We start from the raw sequence: 18097 nt of genomic DNA, 5'->3' as shown, positions 1-18097 counted from the left end.
CAGTAAAGAGATCCCAGGGCCCAATAAGCTTTCTTCTGTTTTTTACAGGGCCATTATATGAGCAGGAAGCTCCACTTGGGAAACAACTGAGGCATTTTACATTTTCTGTAATTATTTCCCAGTTCCCTGGTCCAGGTACCCATGAGTCCTGGAGGAGAGTTGGAAAGACAGTCATGGCCCCTGTGGCTCTCAGTGAGGGAGACTGAGTCAGAACACAGTGTGTGACTCAGTGATGGGGTGAGGGTTTCGGTCCTTTTAACCCCATCTGATGGGACACCAGCTTCAGGATGGAACCTCAGGGATTTACCCAGAAGGGTCTGCTCTGTGACAGGCTAGCCCATAGACAGGGACTGATGCTAAGCAGGACAAAACTTACCACCTTAGGAAGGACTTAGGACTAGAAGAATGTCCTGCGGGTAGACTATTTGTGTGAGAATTAAGTAAAGGGGCTCTCCCGGTAGGCAGGGAGATGGATGACATGACCTTCCAGAGGTTGTTGACACCTCTAAAGCTCTACTCAGAGAGGCCTTTGGGGGTCACACTTCTGAGGAGCTGTCCCAAGGCTGCTCTGAATGTTAACTGAAAGAACCTTTGTGCTCAGTTCACAGATAATGGTCAGATCATTTTCCCGGAGTCAGAGTACCAGATTTTCTCCCACCCCCACCCTCCTCATGGAGGCTTCACAGGCAGGGACCGTCTGGCTGTGGTGGCTCCATTCTGGGATGATGCTGATTTCTCCAGCAGCCAGGGGACCATATTTTACCAGGTGGGCCTTTCAAAGTCTGGCATTCAGGATCCTCCAGAAACCAATAAGGGGAGACAAAGGGCAGTGCAGGGAGGTGAATGTGTTACTGCTGCTAGAGCCAGGCTCAGTGTGGACAGGGACTGATGCTTAAATATGAGGGTGGGAGGAAGCAGATTAGGACTATTACATAAACTCAGGAATACCCTGACACAACCATGAGAAGACTTGCAGGTGACAGGGATGGGGGTTGGCAATCCAGAGTTTCAGTTTAGAATAAGGTTGTAGGGGGTCTTTCCTAATAAGCCTGAGTCAAGCTGGACCTCTGCGTGTGCTCCTGGATTGGGTTAACGATTCCAGTCAGTGGGAGCGCATAATGAAAGCTCCTGCAGGCAAATGTGGACTGTGCCCCTGCCATGGACAAGGTACTATAGAAGGTCGAAAGACGAAGAAACACATGCCTGTCCTCAAGGAGTCTTGGTGGGACATGGGAAAGTTCAAATGGGCAGAGGTGGCTCTGCTGTCCAAGCCATTTTGTGCTAAGAGATGCATGAGTTCAAGTCCAGAAGACTTGGGTTTCTGGGCCTTGACTCTCCACTACATACACCCTAGGCCTCCCTGCTACTGAATTTGAATTAATCTTGAGATCCAAGGAACAGACTGAAAATGTAGGTCTGGGAGAGGGAAGGATGTCAGACGTGGCTAGACTAAAGTGATCAGGATTACCATGCAGAAAGTGGGGTCCCTCAGGGGTGTTGAGCTGGGACCCTCATTTCCTGGTCCTTAACTGCCTTCCTTTCCTAGGAATATGAGACTCTCTATGATGACAACAAACCACCTGTAGTCCAGCAGGTGGAGTCTTGGATTGAAAACTTTACAAACACCTGGAACTACAAAGCCAGGTGGACCCTAAAGGTCACATGGATCAATGCCCCTGCCTATCCTGCCCAGTGGACCTCCGGGGTGAGTGACCCATGGACAGCTCCCTGAGAACCACCTGGAAGTCAGACTTCCTAGAATCCTAGGCAGAGGCCAACCTTCTAAAACCCTCTCTGACTCCAGGCCAGATTGCTGATTATAGCACTCCTGCCCCCACCCCGATGCTGAGCACTCACCATGCACCAGGCTGCCCCAACCCCTTACGTTCACGACCTCAGCAGCCCAGAGCACTGGGTACTAGGAGGTTGAAGTTTAGGAAACGGAATTTTTGTAAGTCAAATGGCTGGCTATTGGCAATTTTACATGGTTCAACCTGATAATATTATCCACATTTTAGAGATGAGAAAGATGGTTAGAGAGGTTAAGCCACTTGCTCAAGGTCACCTCGCTAGCAAATGACAATTTCAGGCCTGGAACTGAGGTTTTCCTAACTTCAAATGCTGGCTCTCAACTGTAGTGCCTTCCAGTGGAAATGGGCACACTACACAGTCTCCCTGGTCTTCCCTCTTGGGACTCACAGCTCCTACAGTCAGAAGTCCTCCCTTGTGGCTGTTCTAAAGTCACGTGTCTCTTCGTTGGTTCAACAAGTTCATTGATTACCTACTTTGTACAAGCATAGTGCTTGGCATTCGCCTTTAGAGAACCTCCCGTCTCACCTGCTGTGGTCCTCCCCACTATTCAGGTTGAGGAGACATTTGGACAATGTCCTTAAATATCCCCCGAGGAACCTACATGGGCCTCTCCCAGCTCTCTGGTGTCTTGGCTAATCTCTCGGGTTTCTGATTCTTTCTTTATAGAGGTGTTCTCTCTTTTCCGCGTCCAGCACGGAAAAGGAACAGGTCCGGTTCCTGAGTGGAGGAGCTGGGGATTAAGAAATAAAAGAAAGAAAGAGACCAGATAGAAAGATAGAAACAAAACTGGGAGCCAGGTGGGACGCCATCCTCTCTGATGGAAAGGCAGGGACCCCGGAGCCCACACAGCACATTTATTTTATACCCCCAAATACCAGGAAGTATCACCAAAACTTAGGATCAAAGGAGCTTGGATGGGCCCAGGTCCTATTCATTCCCTAAATTCCCCGGTGCTAGGTGCAAGACTGGATTTACACCTCAAAGCCCACTTCCCGGCAAAGGTAAAAGTCAGTACTGATAACACCCCCCACCTCTTTGGGGAGGGCGTAACCGAGACACGGCTCTGCCAGTCGCCTGGGGCTCAGCTGACAACAATTTAAAGAAATGCCCATGTGCCTTCCCAGGCAGCCCTCTACATCTCACCCTTTTTTTGTTTTTAAGCTACTATAATAAAAGTAAAATTTAAACATTAAGAATAAAGATCTATTATTAAAACAATTACAAACAATGCCAATGCAAAAACTAAACTACATACATGTTATCATTTGCAAAACTTGAACGTCAAGAGCAAAAGTCTGGCTATAAAATAATAACAAAACAATGCTAAAGCCAAACAACAATGAGAGAAATCAAAACTATGGACATGTTAACATTTTTTGCTATTAAATGAAAGAAAGTCTCTTGCTGCTGGTGTATATTCACTCAGAGTCCTTGGACTTGGCTCCGCAAGGCTTTGCAGAAGACTGGCAGCTAACAGATGCTAGCATAGGCAGGAACATGGTTGAAGAAGTAGCTTCAACTTTTTGCTTTTCCACAACCTGTTGCGCTTCAGTCGTTAACTTCTTCAGATGACCCTATATTGGCACCTCAGTCCCTTGCATAGCTTTCAGTTTTCTTCTTCTGCTTTGCTGTCATGGGGGCAGTACTTAGTCCTTTTGAGTGAAGGGACACAGGAGCTTGTCTGGGTCCATTGTGGTGACACACGTAACGCTCTGGCACCCAAATTGGATGTGCTGCTCCTTCTGGAAAGATATAAAACACAACCTCTTCCCCACATTATTACTGAATCTAATAAAACTCTTGTCTGGTTTGTGCTTCCTTCCACTTAGCTAACTCAGTGGAGGCTATTGTACAGGAGGCCTGATGGCTTTCGCTGATGGCTTTCGGCTGCTGTACAATCCTCTGCATCACAATTCAAAAATTTTAAAGTATAAAGAGCATGACTGAGTTTGTTTTGAGGTGACATAACATCCGTCTCCCCCTTTTTGTTTTAGTAATTGATTTTAAGAGTATGATTGGCTCTTTCCACTATTGAGTGATATTCATTTTGCCAGATTTGATTAGGTTTAAGTCCTGGGGTATTTACCCCTAAAGTTGACACAGGGAGGTGGATAACACACTGAAGACATTGCTTCTAATAAAACATGGAAATTGTCATTCTCAAATAACATTTTGAAGGCTGAAAATTAAATGAAAAAGTTCCTCTGAATAGTGTGCCTTATAGTAACTGTTTCAATAATTTTGCCATACTTACCACATAAGTACTATCACTATAGGTTGATGGGCTCCGTAGCAAAATCTGTTAAGGCATAAATAAGAGCTTGTATTTCTACTGAAATATAAGAGGTTTGAAGGACCTTTGCTCCCCTGCTGCAGTAGATCCAGCCTTTCCAGAACTGGATCCATCTGTAAAAATGGTTAATGCCTGAGGTATAACATCTCTTTTAAGTGTGGCAGTTAATACCATTCCCTGTGTTAGAAATAAGGCAATCCCCCCAAGTCAGGGGTCCTGGTAGAACACAAAACATCAAACATTTTGACTTCTATGCAGAAGGGTATTCACACATGGTCTGGAAGTGAGCACACCGACTTTCCTTTGCCCTTGGTCCTGGGCAACCTGCAGCAATGTACAGCTGCTAACTACTAGCATGGCAAGGTGTCTTTATTTCTGGACTGTTTTTCCTCTGTTCTTGGGGGCCACTACTTATTCTGTGGCTTGAACAGTCCTATTAGGTCCTCTCTGGGATCTGTTGTTGCAGGAATCCATATGGACTTTTCTGGAAATATACAAACATATTCTCGACTTAAGGTTAATAAAGAAATCTTTTCTATAAATTAGACTTGGGATCCTTTTGATTTTTGTCCAGACGATTTTCTTTGGCTTATTCTGATGCAATAAGATTTTATGGATGTCTTGTTATCAGCATTATAAATGAAAAATAATTTTAGAGTAAAATTTTAAAGCAATTAAGGCTTGATGTAATTTACTTACAGAATATTTCTTTCTTACAGGTTATTCTATTAATCTTTTTTATTATTATGAGGCTTTTGTAAAATTTTTAATGCAGTCTTGATAACCTTTTATTTTTAATTTCTGCACAGAAATATGACTGCTTTGGATTCATAGCATGTTTAGCAATTTTTACTATGAGATGAACCATCAATAAAAATTTTTGTTAATATTTCAGGAACAGTTTTTTTGTGCAGTACAATTAAGTTTTATGAATATTCACTTATTTCAATTAGCCAATTTAAATTAATCTGAAATAAAGCTTATTTTTTAACTTCACTTGTCCTAGATTATGGACAATAAATGACATTAAATTTCTGCTATTAATCTTTAATTTTACATAAAACTTATCAGAGAGAAAAACACACAAATTATTTACTTTAGTTTAAGAGGCCAAAATATATAGGCTTTCAATTACAATCCTTACGACTTTTGAAGGAAATCTCTTTATTTCTGGAATAATTTCCAAATTATAGAGCAGGGGTCCTCAAACTTTTTAAACAGGGAGCCAGTTCACTGTCCCTCAGACCGTTGGAGGGCCAGACTATAGTTTAAAAAAAACTATGAACAAATTCCTAGCACCGGGCAGGCTGGATAAATGTCCTCGGCAGGCCACATGTGGCCCGCGGGCCGTAATTTGAGGATCCCTGTTATAGAGAGTTTTACTTAAGAATCTTTGTTTTTCTTTTTTACAACATACAACCTTCTATTGCTAGGCCATGTCACATGAAACACTTTCTCTTAAGGTTATGGTGACCACTGGTACACATCAGATTTAATATTTTAATAACAATCTTAGTTTACCCTGTAAATATTAGTGTAAGAGAACTCAAAAATTTAAAATTTCTCCTTTTTATTAAAATTATATTTTTAAAGTATCCTCTTAGGCTTATTTGCATATAGAGAGGGATTATGGGAAGCCTTCAGTAACTTTCTTAAAAGACATTTAAATTGCTTACAAAGACATTGGCTTATTTAAAGGAAATGGGTTGGCCTTTGTTATTTCAAGATGGCGAGCGGCAAGCCATGTGAGCGGCAAGCCATGTGGCCAACATGGCGGCTCTCTAATCAGTTCTTTTAAAATACAATCAAAATCACATTGCAGACAAACAGAAATCTCACTAGCTGTTTCTGGTCTTTATTAGAATTGTTTACAAAATTATTAGCTCTTCATTTAGCTGAAAACCTTGATTATAATTTAATAAGCTAATTTATTTAAGTAATTAAAGTAGGTATCTTCATTTAAAAATAAAGCAAATTTACGTCTGATTCACAAGCCGAAAATGTTGCCCCGCCTCTAGCTTAATTAAGAATGCAGGCGGTTACCAGTCAGGCAGTAAATGGTGGCTTCTAATCTGTTCTTAAATTTTACTTGGATTTAATTACTTATAAAAACATTGGCTTCTTATGTAACTTAATTGATTATAATATAAAAGTTAATTTATAAGTTAACTTAAGTAGGTATCTTTAATTAAAAAGCAAAGAAACTTATTCAGTAAAAATTATAGGTCTGATACTTATTGGTCTGATCCAAAAGCATAAACACTGTTCTACCCCAGCCCATTCAAAATGCAGGCTGCTTGTAACTTTTGTCTTTCTTGAAATTCTACTGCTGTTGAAATTTTTGGTTATATTTAAGAAATATATTGATTTTGCTCTTCTTAGAGGCGAAAACCTTCATAACATTTAATATATATATAAAATATATTACTTAATTTTTATTTGATAAAGCTTTCCATGTGATTTCAAGTATATTGGATCGGTTAAATTTAAAAATATTTCTTTTAAGAGAGAACAGACTTTTGAAAAACATTTCAGGGCCCATGAAATGTCCAAAAGTTACTCTCAAAACCTTGAAATATACTTGGAAAGATCAAATATATATATTTTTATATATGTTTTAAAGATTATATACTTAAATTATCTTAAAGAATATCAAATCTATACTGAATCACAGAATTAATCCTCTTTTTAAAATCAGATCAATAAGTAATATTTTTTGAATTCCTAATTATCAGAGAAAACAGTATTTTATTTTCTCAAAAACACATTTTTATATTTTAGGCATTTAATTACCACATTTATATAATTTCTCCCAATTTAATTTGAACCTTGAAATTTTAGAGCTGGCAAGTCAAATATTTAGTTCTTTATTTATAACCCTTTATACTTTTAAGAATATATTTCAAAATCCAATAATTAACGTTAAACGGACCATGTTTTTTCTGCCCGGGGCAATTGAGAAGCAAACTTGTAGGTATTCAAATGTAAAACGTCCTTTAAAGAATGGCTACTGGCAGAAAGCTGATTTCAAAGGAGCCACTTTTTATTTAAGAGTTTGCCACTAAAGGAAAAACTTTTAGGCTACCAAAACAGGTTTTTTGGCCTAGCCGCTTGACCTTTTCAGGGAAGGGTGGCTAGCAAACCTGTAGCCTTTAAATGCAAATTAACATTCTTTAAAGATGGCTGCTGGCGGGAACTGGTCTACCTGTTTTTTCTGGGGGAAGGGCGTCTACCCCTTCCTCCATTAACAAAGGGCGTTAGCTTTAAAACCTTTTCATGGCGAGAAAAGAGACCTTAAACTTTCAGAGCTTCAAATTTTAGGTAGCAAATTAAATACTTAGCATTTCTCAAATCAATAATACTTTTACATATTTTAAAGGATACATTTCAAATGAAATATAAGGCATATTCAATTAATAGATTAACTTCTATCCTCTAGACTTCATACTAGGCATACTCAGTTCAACATTTCAGTATTATATCATTTCAGTACATTTATATCTAAGTTTTTATCATTTGATTTAGTAAATTTCCAAGTTCTTTTAAGTTTCCAACCGATAGGCCTGGTCCAGCAGCTAACTTTCAAAATGGTCACAGTTTTCCTGCTGGGGAAGTCAAGAAGCAAACCGGTAGCTATTCACATGTAAACTTGCTATCTACTTCCTGCTGGTTACATGCCTCTGGGCGGGAAATTTTAAAAGAGCTACTTTAGATTGCCTTGGGAAGCTAGCCTGTATTTTTTCTCGGTTCACATCCGCCATCTTTCTTAGGCTAAAAACAGTCTCAGGTTTTTATTCTGTACACAGTAAAAGGTTAAGCTCAGCTCAAAAACTCTATCTAAAATGTCCAAATACTGGACAGTTGGGCGCACTGTGTCTTTAAACTGGCCTTTCCCTTTACATGTGCATAGAAATCCCCGATGCATTTATGAATTTGTAGAAGCTTTAAGTCACTAGTTGGAAAAAAAAATGTCGAAGATGAGGCCTTTTAAAATGGCTTTCTCGGGGAGTGGCGTCCATATTGGATTGCCACGTGTCTCCCTTCCCCCACCTCCTTTCTTTGGGGGGAAAATTCAGTGATGGTCTGGCGTCTACTGTTTTTATTTTATTTATTTTTTTCAATTTTTATTTATTTCTATTTTTTAAGGAAAGAAAAAGTTTTTTTTTTAAGATAAAGAATTATTGGCAGTTGCTGAGAAATTCCTTTAATCCTTTCTACTAATACAAGTAGTTTGAGCCTCCAACAAAATGAAAGGCCGTGGCCACATTCGGCTTAGACATTCTTAAACTCTCCTGTGCTGAATCAAGAATTAAAGTAGGAACAGGAATTTTCTCTGGACCTTCTGTTGAGTATCGGTCACGCAACTGCTTTCTGACCTTTTCCCACGATTCATCAACAAAACTTAAGAAAGAAATCAAGAATCTGACTACGCTTAACAGAGCATCTTTGAGCTTTGAGCATAGTTTTAACATTTGAGGATTACCCATATTTTACACCTAGCTAATTCATTTCAATTCACAACAATCCACTCCTCTTCTTACCTTATTCCTTTAATCAGTGGTGCGCACACTTCTAGGAGTGACCCCCTCGCTTCTTGCCTCCGTACTCAGTCCCTGTTCCGGGGCGCCAAATATAGAGGTGTTCTCTCTTTTCCGCGTCCAGCACGGAAAAGGAACAGGTCCGGTTCCTGAGTGGAGGAGCTGGGGATTAAGAAATAAAAGAAAGAAGCCAAAACCGGTTTGGCTCAGTGGATAGAGCGTCAGCCTGCGGACTGGAAGGTCCCAGGTTCGATTCCGGTCAAGGGCATGTGACTTGGTTGCGGGCACATCCCCAGTGGGAGGTGTGCAGGAGGCAGCTGATCGATGTTTCTCTCTCATCGATGTTTCTGACTACCTATCACTCTTCCTTCCTCTCTGTAAAAAAATCAATAAAAATATATTTAAAAAAAAAAAAAGAAATAAAAGAAAGAAAGAGACCAGATAGAAAGATAGAAACAAAACTGGGAGCCAGGTGGGACGCCATCCTCTCTGATGGAGAGGCAGCGACCCCGGAGCCCACACAGCACATTTATTTTATACTCCCAAATACCAGGAAGTATCACCAAAACTTAGGATCAAAGGAGCTTGGATGGGCCCAGGTCCTATTCATTCCCTAAATTCCCCGGTGCTAGGTGCAAGACTGGATTTACACCTCAAAGCCCACTTCCCGGCACTTGGACAAAGGTAAAAGTCAGTACTGATAACACCCCCCACCTCTTTGGAGAGGGCGTAACCAAGATGCAGCTCTGCCAGTCGCCTGGGGCTCAGCTGACAACAATTTAAAGAAATGCCCATGTGCCTTCCCAGGCAGCCCTCTACATTTCTTATACAAACTGTCTCCCAACTGGTTCCTAACCCAGAGCCTTTTATCACCCTCCCTGGAAAGAAATCAGAAAGAAGGCAAATCTACCGTGCTAGGTGCTTGACACCACGGGTGAGAGGTGCAATACACACTGCCAAACTTGTCAGCATGTTAAGCCCATGCCTTTTCTCCAGGTAGGCCAGGAAAAGAGATTGTGTGCATCGAGGCAGGGGTGCGGGATAAATGATGGGACATCAGGGAGGACACTCCAGATTTCTCACAGGCATCTCCATGTTTGTCTCCATCCAACCCTTAGACTAACACCTACCAGGCCATCCTCTCCACAGATGGGAGCAGATCCTTCGCCCTGTTTCTCTACCAAAATGGTGGGATGCGGTGGGATGTGACCCAGCACCCAGGCAACTGGGTCCTCATGGGCTTCTCCAGGTAGGACGGGGAGGGGCTGTCAGCTCTGAGCAGGTGATATGAAGTGGTGCAGAGCGGTGTTTTTGCTGCACACACACTCCCCAACCAGGCTGAGTCCTCCTTGCCGATGCTTCTGACTCACACTGGTGCCAGTTCCCATTAAAAGATGCTATTTCTTCCTGACTCACATTTAAAGATCCCTATTCATTGCCATTCTCTTTTCTCCCTCAGAACCTGTGAAATGTAATCATTCCCAGAGCTTTGACTTCTCTGATTTCCACTCACATTAGCTGACCTCTCTTGACTTGTCAAATAGCATCATTATAATGGCCAATATTTACTATACTAACTACTTAATATGATTATTTCATTTCATTATTACAACAAACCCGTGAAAGAGATACTATTTATTTCCCATTCTACAGATAAGGAAATTGAGGTACAAATAGATAAGTAATTGCCCAAAGTCACAGAGCTGGGAATGGCAAAGCAGGAATTTGAACTCAGACATCTGAGGCTGAAATCTGCCTTCCTGACTTCTGGTGCTCCTGGGTTGGGACCTCACCCCTCACCCAGGGCCACCAGCAGCTTATGGGAGAGCAGAGGGATGGGGCTGTAGAGGGTGATGCTGGTTCCTATGTGTGAAGGTGGCTCAGTTTCTGAACAACAGTTCTTGACCCTGGTATTTCCTGGTGCTGGTGTGTGTCATCATCATGAAGGTCACTTGTCATTTGTTTCTGGAAATTGCTGCAAATGATTTTCTCTTATAGGGTGCCCCTATAATTACACTGCTTTCACTTGCGGTGAAGGAGAAAGGATTGGAATTATCTAACTACCTAGGAATTTCACACCATCCGGAGTTTGCCTGCCCACCCTCACCCCAGGTGTCACACCTGTGTGTGTCACCCATCCTGTGTCAGAGGAGGAAACATCAGGAGTCACTGCTCTGAGGCATGCACCCAGAGAGGCTGCAGGCGCTGGTCCAGGATTTTTCTCCTTCCTGGAGCAGGGCTTTGAACCCCATCACGGGGGTGGGGCTGGGTGCACCCATCACATCAGGTCCTCACTCCGTTCTGAGAGCTTTACAAATGTTTACTACTATGTAATCTCTTTTACATGGCTGTGAAAACAGAATCAAAAAGGTTAAGCAACTTGCCCATGGTTACCAAGCTGCTAAGTGCTGGAGTCAGGAGCTGAATTCATGCCTGTCTCACTTCAGAGACTGGCTCTTAACCATCCCAACATACTGTCCCCACCAAACCCTAGCTGCAGGGAAACATACTAGAAGGAGGCCTGGACTCTGTTGTCTTCACACCAGCCTCATGACCAGTGTCTGGCCCTTATCGATCAGATGTGGAATAGATTAGTCTCCCCACCCACCTCTCCCCCTTTCCTGCTTAGTTGTGGGAGTCAGTGATTCTGGCTGGCTGGCTGACCAACTGATAAGTAAAGACTAACTGGACTGAGTGAGTGACTGACTGGCTGGATGAATAACTTGCTGGCTGAGAGGAAAGACCCTGAGTGTGACAGAGGCCTTTCATTCTTTCCTTTGCACGCAGTGGAGATGGGCATTATGAAAACAGTCCGCTGACATCCCAGCCAGTGTGGCAGAAGTATCGTCCGGACCAATTCCTGAATTCCAACTCAGGTAAAAGTGTCGCCTAATCACACTTGGGCTGGACTTAAATCCTCTTTTGTCCTCCACTTTGTGGGCCATGACAGTACTAGAGGGGCAGCTCTCTAGCATCTATCTCCATCATCCTGAAGGAAGTCCCAGCACAAACTGACCTCCCACAGATGCAATAGGGACTTGACACTGCCCAGGGAGCAGCTGGTACCTTCTGTGCTCTCACGCAGCGCAGTCTTCCTTGGGACTCTGTCTCCTCCTGGGATGAGCCAAACCAAAGAGCTCTCTCAGTGGGGGCCCAGATCCTGGAAGTGAGAACAGGGGTGTGGCTGGGTATAGGAATATGAATGGGTAGTTAGGGCAATACTCCAAGTGTCCTGTTCCTGAAAGGGAATGTGAATCCAGATAAGATCCCTTAAAGGAATCTACCAAGAGGAGTTCCAGAGGTCTGACATTCATTTGGTCACTATTTATTGAGCACCTGCTACATGTTGGACCAGGAATGTGAAATAAGAACCAGGAATGTGAAATAAAAGGGAAAAGCCTGACTTAAGTTTGCTCTCAAAGAACTGTCACTCTGTCAAGAAGGCAGGTACTTCAGTGTCAGGAAGAAGCCTATGGGGCCTCCTCCATGACTCAGTGTACTGTTGGGGAGCCCCAAAGGGAAAGAAATGATCTTTTCCAAAATGTGATTGAACAAAGGACATTTTAGCATTTGAAATCAGCCATGTAAATTGTGAAGCATGAATCCAGTTCTATTTGTTCTGTGGCAGGAACTTTTGGTAAACAGAAGCTAAGTCAAATCATGGGTGCCACCTTGTGGAGAATGCTGCCCAGTTGTGGGAACCCCTTTCACGTCCCGCGTGGTTCAGGGCTCAGGTTCAGGGTTCGGGTTCTGCAGGAGGCCGCACACAAATGAAAGAGACTAGAAAAGTATTAATTTGGGAATATTAGGGGCCAGGCAGGAGCCCACCTCTAGTGGGAGGACTACACACTGCTCTGGCCTTGCTCTCCCTTTTATTGAGACTATGGGGTACGCCCATAACCTTTAGGCAGGAAACTCCAATAACAGAAATTTACATAAGACAAACAGAGGTGGAGGCTGCTTCATCTAACAATGTCTCAACTAAACAGTGAGTGATTGCAGGGGTGGGCAAACTTTTTGACTCCAGGGCCACAATGGGTTCTTAAACTGGACCGGAGGGCCGGAACAAAAGCATGGATGGAGTGTTTGTGTAAACTAATATAAATTCAAAGTAAAGGAGCGGAGGGGGGAGGGGAGAGCAAGAGAACCGGATAGAACAGCCGGATCCGGCCCGCCGGCCATAGTTTGCCCAAGGCTGGATTAGAGCAATTAAGGTTGTTGACCAGCCTTCCGGGTTTCCTGTCCACATCTTTCTATTAGTGAGACAATGATCGGTTTCCGGCACCCAGTCATAAGGATATTCTGTCAAGATGCTTCGACTTGGACCTAGGGGGTGCAATACAATAGACAGAGATAGATAGATAGATAGATAGATAGATAGATAGATAGATAGATAGATAGATAGAGTGTATTTGGAGGGAGAGTATTTGATATGTTTCCCTTGATACGAGGTCGTTGTGAAGATATACAAACAGATAATCATAAATAATGATTATCCTTCTCAAAACCTTAACAAATTGTAGTTTTCCTGACAATTACTTCTTTTGTGGGGGAACAGGGTCAAATCGAATGTCCTATTATATCTTACTAGAGGCCTGGTGCATGAAATTTATGCATGGGGGGGGTGTCCCTCAGCCCGGCCTGCGCCCTCTAGCAATCCAGGAGCCCTCGGGGGATGTCTGAGTGCCGGCTTAGGCCCGCTCTCCCCAGGGAGCGGGCCTCAGTGGGCAGTCAGACATCCTTAGCGCTGCCACAGAGGCAGGAGAGGCTCCCACCACCACCACTGCGCTCACCAGCCGTGAGCCCGGCTTCTGGCTGAGCGGCACTCCCCCTATAGGAGCACACTGACCACCAGGGGGCAGCTCCTGCATTGAGTGTCTGCCCCCTGGTGATCAGTGTACGTCATAGCGACCGGCATTCCACTGTTCAGTTGATTTGCGTATTAGCCTTTTATTCTGTAGGATTGAACTCTGGAGCCCCCCTTCTCACTCATGGCAGCTGGGGTGGGCAGTATGTAACTTACAATTAATTGAAGGTCTATTTAAAGTTCAACTTCCCCATCAGGGTCTCTACTCCCACTTATTTCAACATTCCTAGGATGGTGTCTGGGCACAGAGGATGCTTCCTCAGCCTTGTGATAATGGAGCAAGTCCTAGCTTCACATGCCAACTTCTCTGTGGCTTCCCAGCTGGCCTCTGAGCATAGGCCTCTGCCCTGGCTGCTTTGGCTACTGACATGCCTGTGTTACAGAAAACCGAAGAAGAACAAAGCAATACTTAGAGAGATGGAGTTACATTTATTACGCATGGGTCCAGAGGAAAATGTCTCTCAAATTCTGGGCCCCAACATGCAGGAATTTTCCCTATTTATATGTTTTTACCTTCTTTGTCTCCCAAATATGGGGTGTTTCCGGCCCCTTTTGCAAGTTCTTAAAGAGCCCATATGTGTTGGGGCCTTGAGACCTCAACCAGAGGCCTGGCTTGGCGCCAGCACTGATAACCTTGTCTGGGGAAGGTTTAATGGCCTCTCTGAAGTGGGAGTAGTCTTAGCAAACAAGAATTTACAGAAGCCAAATAGCAGGGTTAAAATTTCAAACAGCAGTTTTTATATAAGATGGATGCTTCACCTGGTGGGAGAGCCGGGGTCAAGGATGAAAGCAAGTGTCTGAGTAGGTGGCAAGTTGGTGGTAGCATCATTCACTTAGATATAGGGTGGATGTGGAGGAACTGATTTGGGGTTTGAGGAGACTGGAAGGTGCTGGAGCTTAGAGTGACAGACAAAAGGGTAGAGTGAACGGAAGCTCGGGGCCAGGGTTTGGCTCTGATTGGGTGTAGGTGAGGCCTTCTTGCCTAGCCCTTGTCCCAAGGTTTCACACTAAGATCCAAGCTTTGAGGGCTTTTGGAGGTCACATCAAAGGGGTCTTTGGGGGATAGAATTGCTGCCAATCTGAGTTGGGTCTCATTCATGGAAGAGCTGTCCAGAGGGGACAAGTGGCATACAGAGGGTACATTTCTGAGTCTTGATGTTCCCTAAAGCTACTAGTAAAGCAGAACCTGTGGCCCCAGGCTCTCAGATAACCCCTTCTTCCTTTGCTCCTCCAGGTCTCAGGGGGCTGCAGGTCTATCAGCTGCACAAAGAAGAAAGACCCAACTACCGTCTCAGGTGCCTGCAGTGGTTGAGACAGTCTCAGTGGCTCAGCTGGGACTGGAACCACATCTCCTGCCCTTGCTCCTGGCAGCAGGGAGTATGGGACTTACGATTCCAGCCCATCCACATAGGTGACTCCTCCTTCCTGTCTCTTGGGGTATCTCCATTGTCCCACAAGCTCACCTACCATCTCTCCAGTTCCACCTAACCTGTCCCTTCCAAGGCATCCTCAGCCCCTCCCCAGAAACACCATACCCCAATCCTGCCCCCACCACAGGCATCAGGCCTGAGTGTTCCTGGACTTGTTGCAGGCTGGTGGGGCCTCGGCAGCAGGCATCTGTACAGCTTCACTTCCTGGCGTGGGGGCGTGTATTGCAGCTACGGGCCATGGGGAGAGCTTCTGCGAGGCTGGAGAGTGCAGAGCCCTTGGCAGCTTGGTATGTGTGTCCACAGCGATCTCAACCCCACTTCCTCTGGAACTCTCTGCTCTTCCCCATCAGAGACCAGCCCTGGGCTCCGTACCAAGCAGTGGGACCCATGGATCGAAGCCTTTTGTCCCCATTCCCTTCCAGTTCCTTCCCCTCTCTGGCCCTCAATTTCCTGATCTTGTAACCTTAGGCAACTCCCAACATCACTTCCAGCTGACATCTTAGGGGTTTATGATTGAGTGCCTCTTGATCATCTCCACTTGGCTCCATAACCCCAGCCCAGAGTGGAGACATCTTTCTAGGGAAGGGGAGAAGTCCTAGTCTAACCCTTTTCCTCTGGACCTATATTAGCAGGCTGTCTCGGGGAAGGCATGGCATCATCTCCATCACTCTTCAAAGGAACTAGAGAGCTCAGGTGTGGTGGGGAGGTTGGGGGGGAGGTAGGTAACATGTGTCCTCTCCCTCTTCCCTCTAATCCAAGCAGCCTCCATAGTCCCAGACCATCAGCCACGCCCTCCCATTTCCAGCATTTTGAGAATAGTGGGACTCAGCATCCCACCTTTCAAGAAAGGAGGTTCTTTATATATGACCTTGCACTGACCCATCTGGGAGCCCAGCTGCAATAAGCTTGCAAGGGAGACAACTAGTCCCTGGCTTAAGGTCATTGGGCAGGGTGGGATCTGAACTGAGGTATGCCTGATTCCCAAACCATGCCCTTGCCACACATATCATCCTGCCCCACGAACCTTCCAGCTGGGTTCTGCAGGTCTTCCATGTCCCACTCCCCACACACACCCCTCAAGCACTGCTCTTCTCCACAGAGCAAGAACTGGAGTCTCAGGACTGGTGCTGCCGCTGGAACGACCAGCCCTCCTTCTGTGCCCTGTACCAACAAAGGCGGCCCCGCATCAGCTGTGCTGGGTACCAGCCCCCAAGGCCTGGTGAGGCTGCTGGGGCCTGCCCTGGAGCAGACCCAAAGCAAAGGATCTGGGAGCGGGGGAAGCCTCTTGGGGCCTGGACAAGGGCAGCACTAGATTCCTGAGCGGGACTGTGGCCTAAGGGAAGGTGGAGATGGTTCTGGCATTCAGTGGATGGCAAACAGAGGAGCTTTGTACATGGTATTGGGGAAGGGGTAGGACTGGGGGATGGGAAATAATGAGTAGACATGGGTGTGGTGGGGGCACAAAAATGCCAGAGGATTTCCAGGGAGGATTCTACAAGCCATGAACAACTCCCAGGCTTGCATCTACCTGGATAAATGCCCACGTGTGAGCCGTGGGGAATCTCAGACCTTTCCCTCCTCTGCCATGCCAATGTGGTATCATCTCCTTTTTCCAGCCTGGATGTTCGGGGACCCCCACATCACCACCTTAGATGATGCCAGTTACACCTTCAATGGGCTGGGGGACTTCCTGCTGGTCAGGGCCAGAGACGGAAACTCCTCCTTCCTGCTGCAGGGCCGCACTGCCCAGACCGGCTCTGCCCAGGCCACCAACTTCATTGCGTTTGCAGCTCAATACCACTCCCACAGACTGGACCCCATCATCGTGAGTGAAGCAGGGGCGCTAGACATCCTCGCTCCCCTCACAGAGAGCCCTCAGAGACCTTCAGCTGGAAATCAAAGCCCAGGAGGAGAATGAGAAGGAGGAAGGGAAGGGGGCAGGAAGGAGCAAGAATGCCTCCTGTCAGTGTGGTTTGAGAGTCAACCCCGGAGACACAAGATTAGGATCCAGGCTTCAACAGTTATGTTTGAAGAGATGACTAAACTTCCAGTGCCTTAGTTTTCTTACAGTAAAAGGGCGATAATAATATTACCTAATGTGAGATTTTAATGAGGTCACCTAAGAAATGTGAGATTTTAATGAGGCCACCTAAGAAATGTGAGATTTTAATGAGGTCACCTAAGAAATGTGCCTAGCTCTGAGCCTGGCTCATGCTAAGCACTCCATAGGTGTTAGGTAGAAAAACCTCACTGTCACACTCTCCATCACCTTCATCTTTGTCCAGGGCTCAGGTTCTAAGCTCTTTGCAGCCTCTTTTCTCGGCCCCCGGGCCCACCTGCAGGTCAGCCTTAGTCCTCCTCCAATTTCCTTCCAGGTTCAGTGGCTCCTGGAGCCCAATGACACAATCCACGTGCGGCTCAATAACCAGACTGTGAGATTTGAAGGTAGGCTGGGGAAGCCGTGAGGGTTCAGAGGGTGGCCCGCGATTGGGAGCAGTGTGGTGGGGTATGGTGGCGGCAGTGCTGGGGCAGAGGAGAGTGGTGGCCACCCCTGCTATCCCTTCAGCATCTGTGCTGAGCAGCTCCTTCCCCCAGGAGCCGGGCATTAAACGTCCCCTCCTCACTTCCCTCCTTCCTCCAGTGCTGTGACAGCCTTCCTGTGGCAGTCCCTGTCTTCAGGCCCCAGGTAGAAGTGGGTGTTGTGGCCTTGAGGGGTATCCTGTGTGTTTGGTTTGGGGGCCACTGGAGAAGGCACCTGCAGGACATCCCAGAGCTGCTTCCAGTGTCTGCTTCTTGAACATTCATTACAGCCAAGGCTTGGGCCTGCAGGGACCAACGCTGGTTTCTTCCTCATCTGTCTCCCAACATTCTAGACCAGGAAACCTTCAACACCACTGGAGTCGTAATGACCCGCAATGGCTCCCGGGTGTCAGCCAGCTTAGATGGCACAGTGATCGTGTCAGTGACAGCTCTCTCCAACATCCTCCATGCTTCCTGCAGCCTCCCAGAGGAGTACCGAGACCACACAGAGGGCCTCCTGGGTAAGAAACAGGCAGGACCCTGACTCTGAGGAAGTGGCCACAACAGGAGCTCAGATCCTACCCCCATCCCAGGTGGTTCCCTGCCCATTGGCCTATGGACATCCCAGGCTGCATTT

The 18097-nt window shown here is 45.5% G+C and overlaps 1 protein-coding gene across 1 annotated transcript in view; it reads left to right on the top strand.

The window, feature by feature from the left end:
* The window catches only part of MUC4 (mucin 4, cell surface associated), a gene marked incomplete at both ends in the record, with an annotated part of 71470 nt that overhangs the window by 41798 nt on the left and 11575 nt on the right, over positions 1-18097 (top strand). The window contains 10 exons of the mRNA XM_080654690.1: positions 602-766; positions 1547-1705; positions 9762-9892; positions 11431-11519; positions 14745-14921; positions 15102-15227; positions 16040-16159; positions 16557-16765; positions 17316-17385; positions 17814-17981. Coding sequence (XP_080510816.1) covers positions 602-766; positions 1547-1705; positions 9762-9892; positions 11431-11519; positions 14745-14921; positions 15102-15227; positions 16040-16159; positions 16557-16765; positions 17316-17385; positions 17814-17981 — 1414 coding nt within the window. The remainder of the gene's footprint in view (positions 1-601; positions 767-1546; positions 1706-9761; positions 9893-11430; positions 11520-14744; positions 14922-15101; positions 15228-16039; positions 16160-16556; positions 16766-17315; positions 17386-17813; positions 17982-18097) is intronic.

Source organism: Plecotus auritus (assembly GCF_963455305.1).
Source record: "Plecotus auritus genome assembly, chromosome: 2".
In the NCBI taxonomy this organism is placed as follows: Eukaryota; Metazoa; Chordata; class Mammalia; order Chiroptera; family Vespertilionidae; genus Plecotus; species Plecotus auritus.
This window is presented reverse-complemented; position numbering and strand designations above follow the sequence as displayed.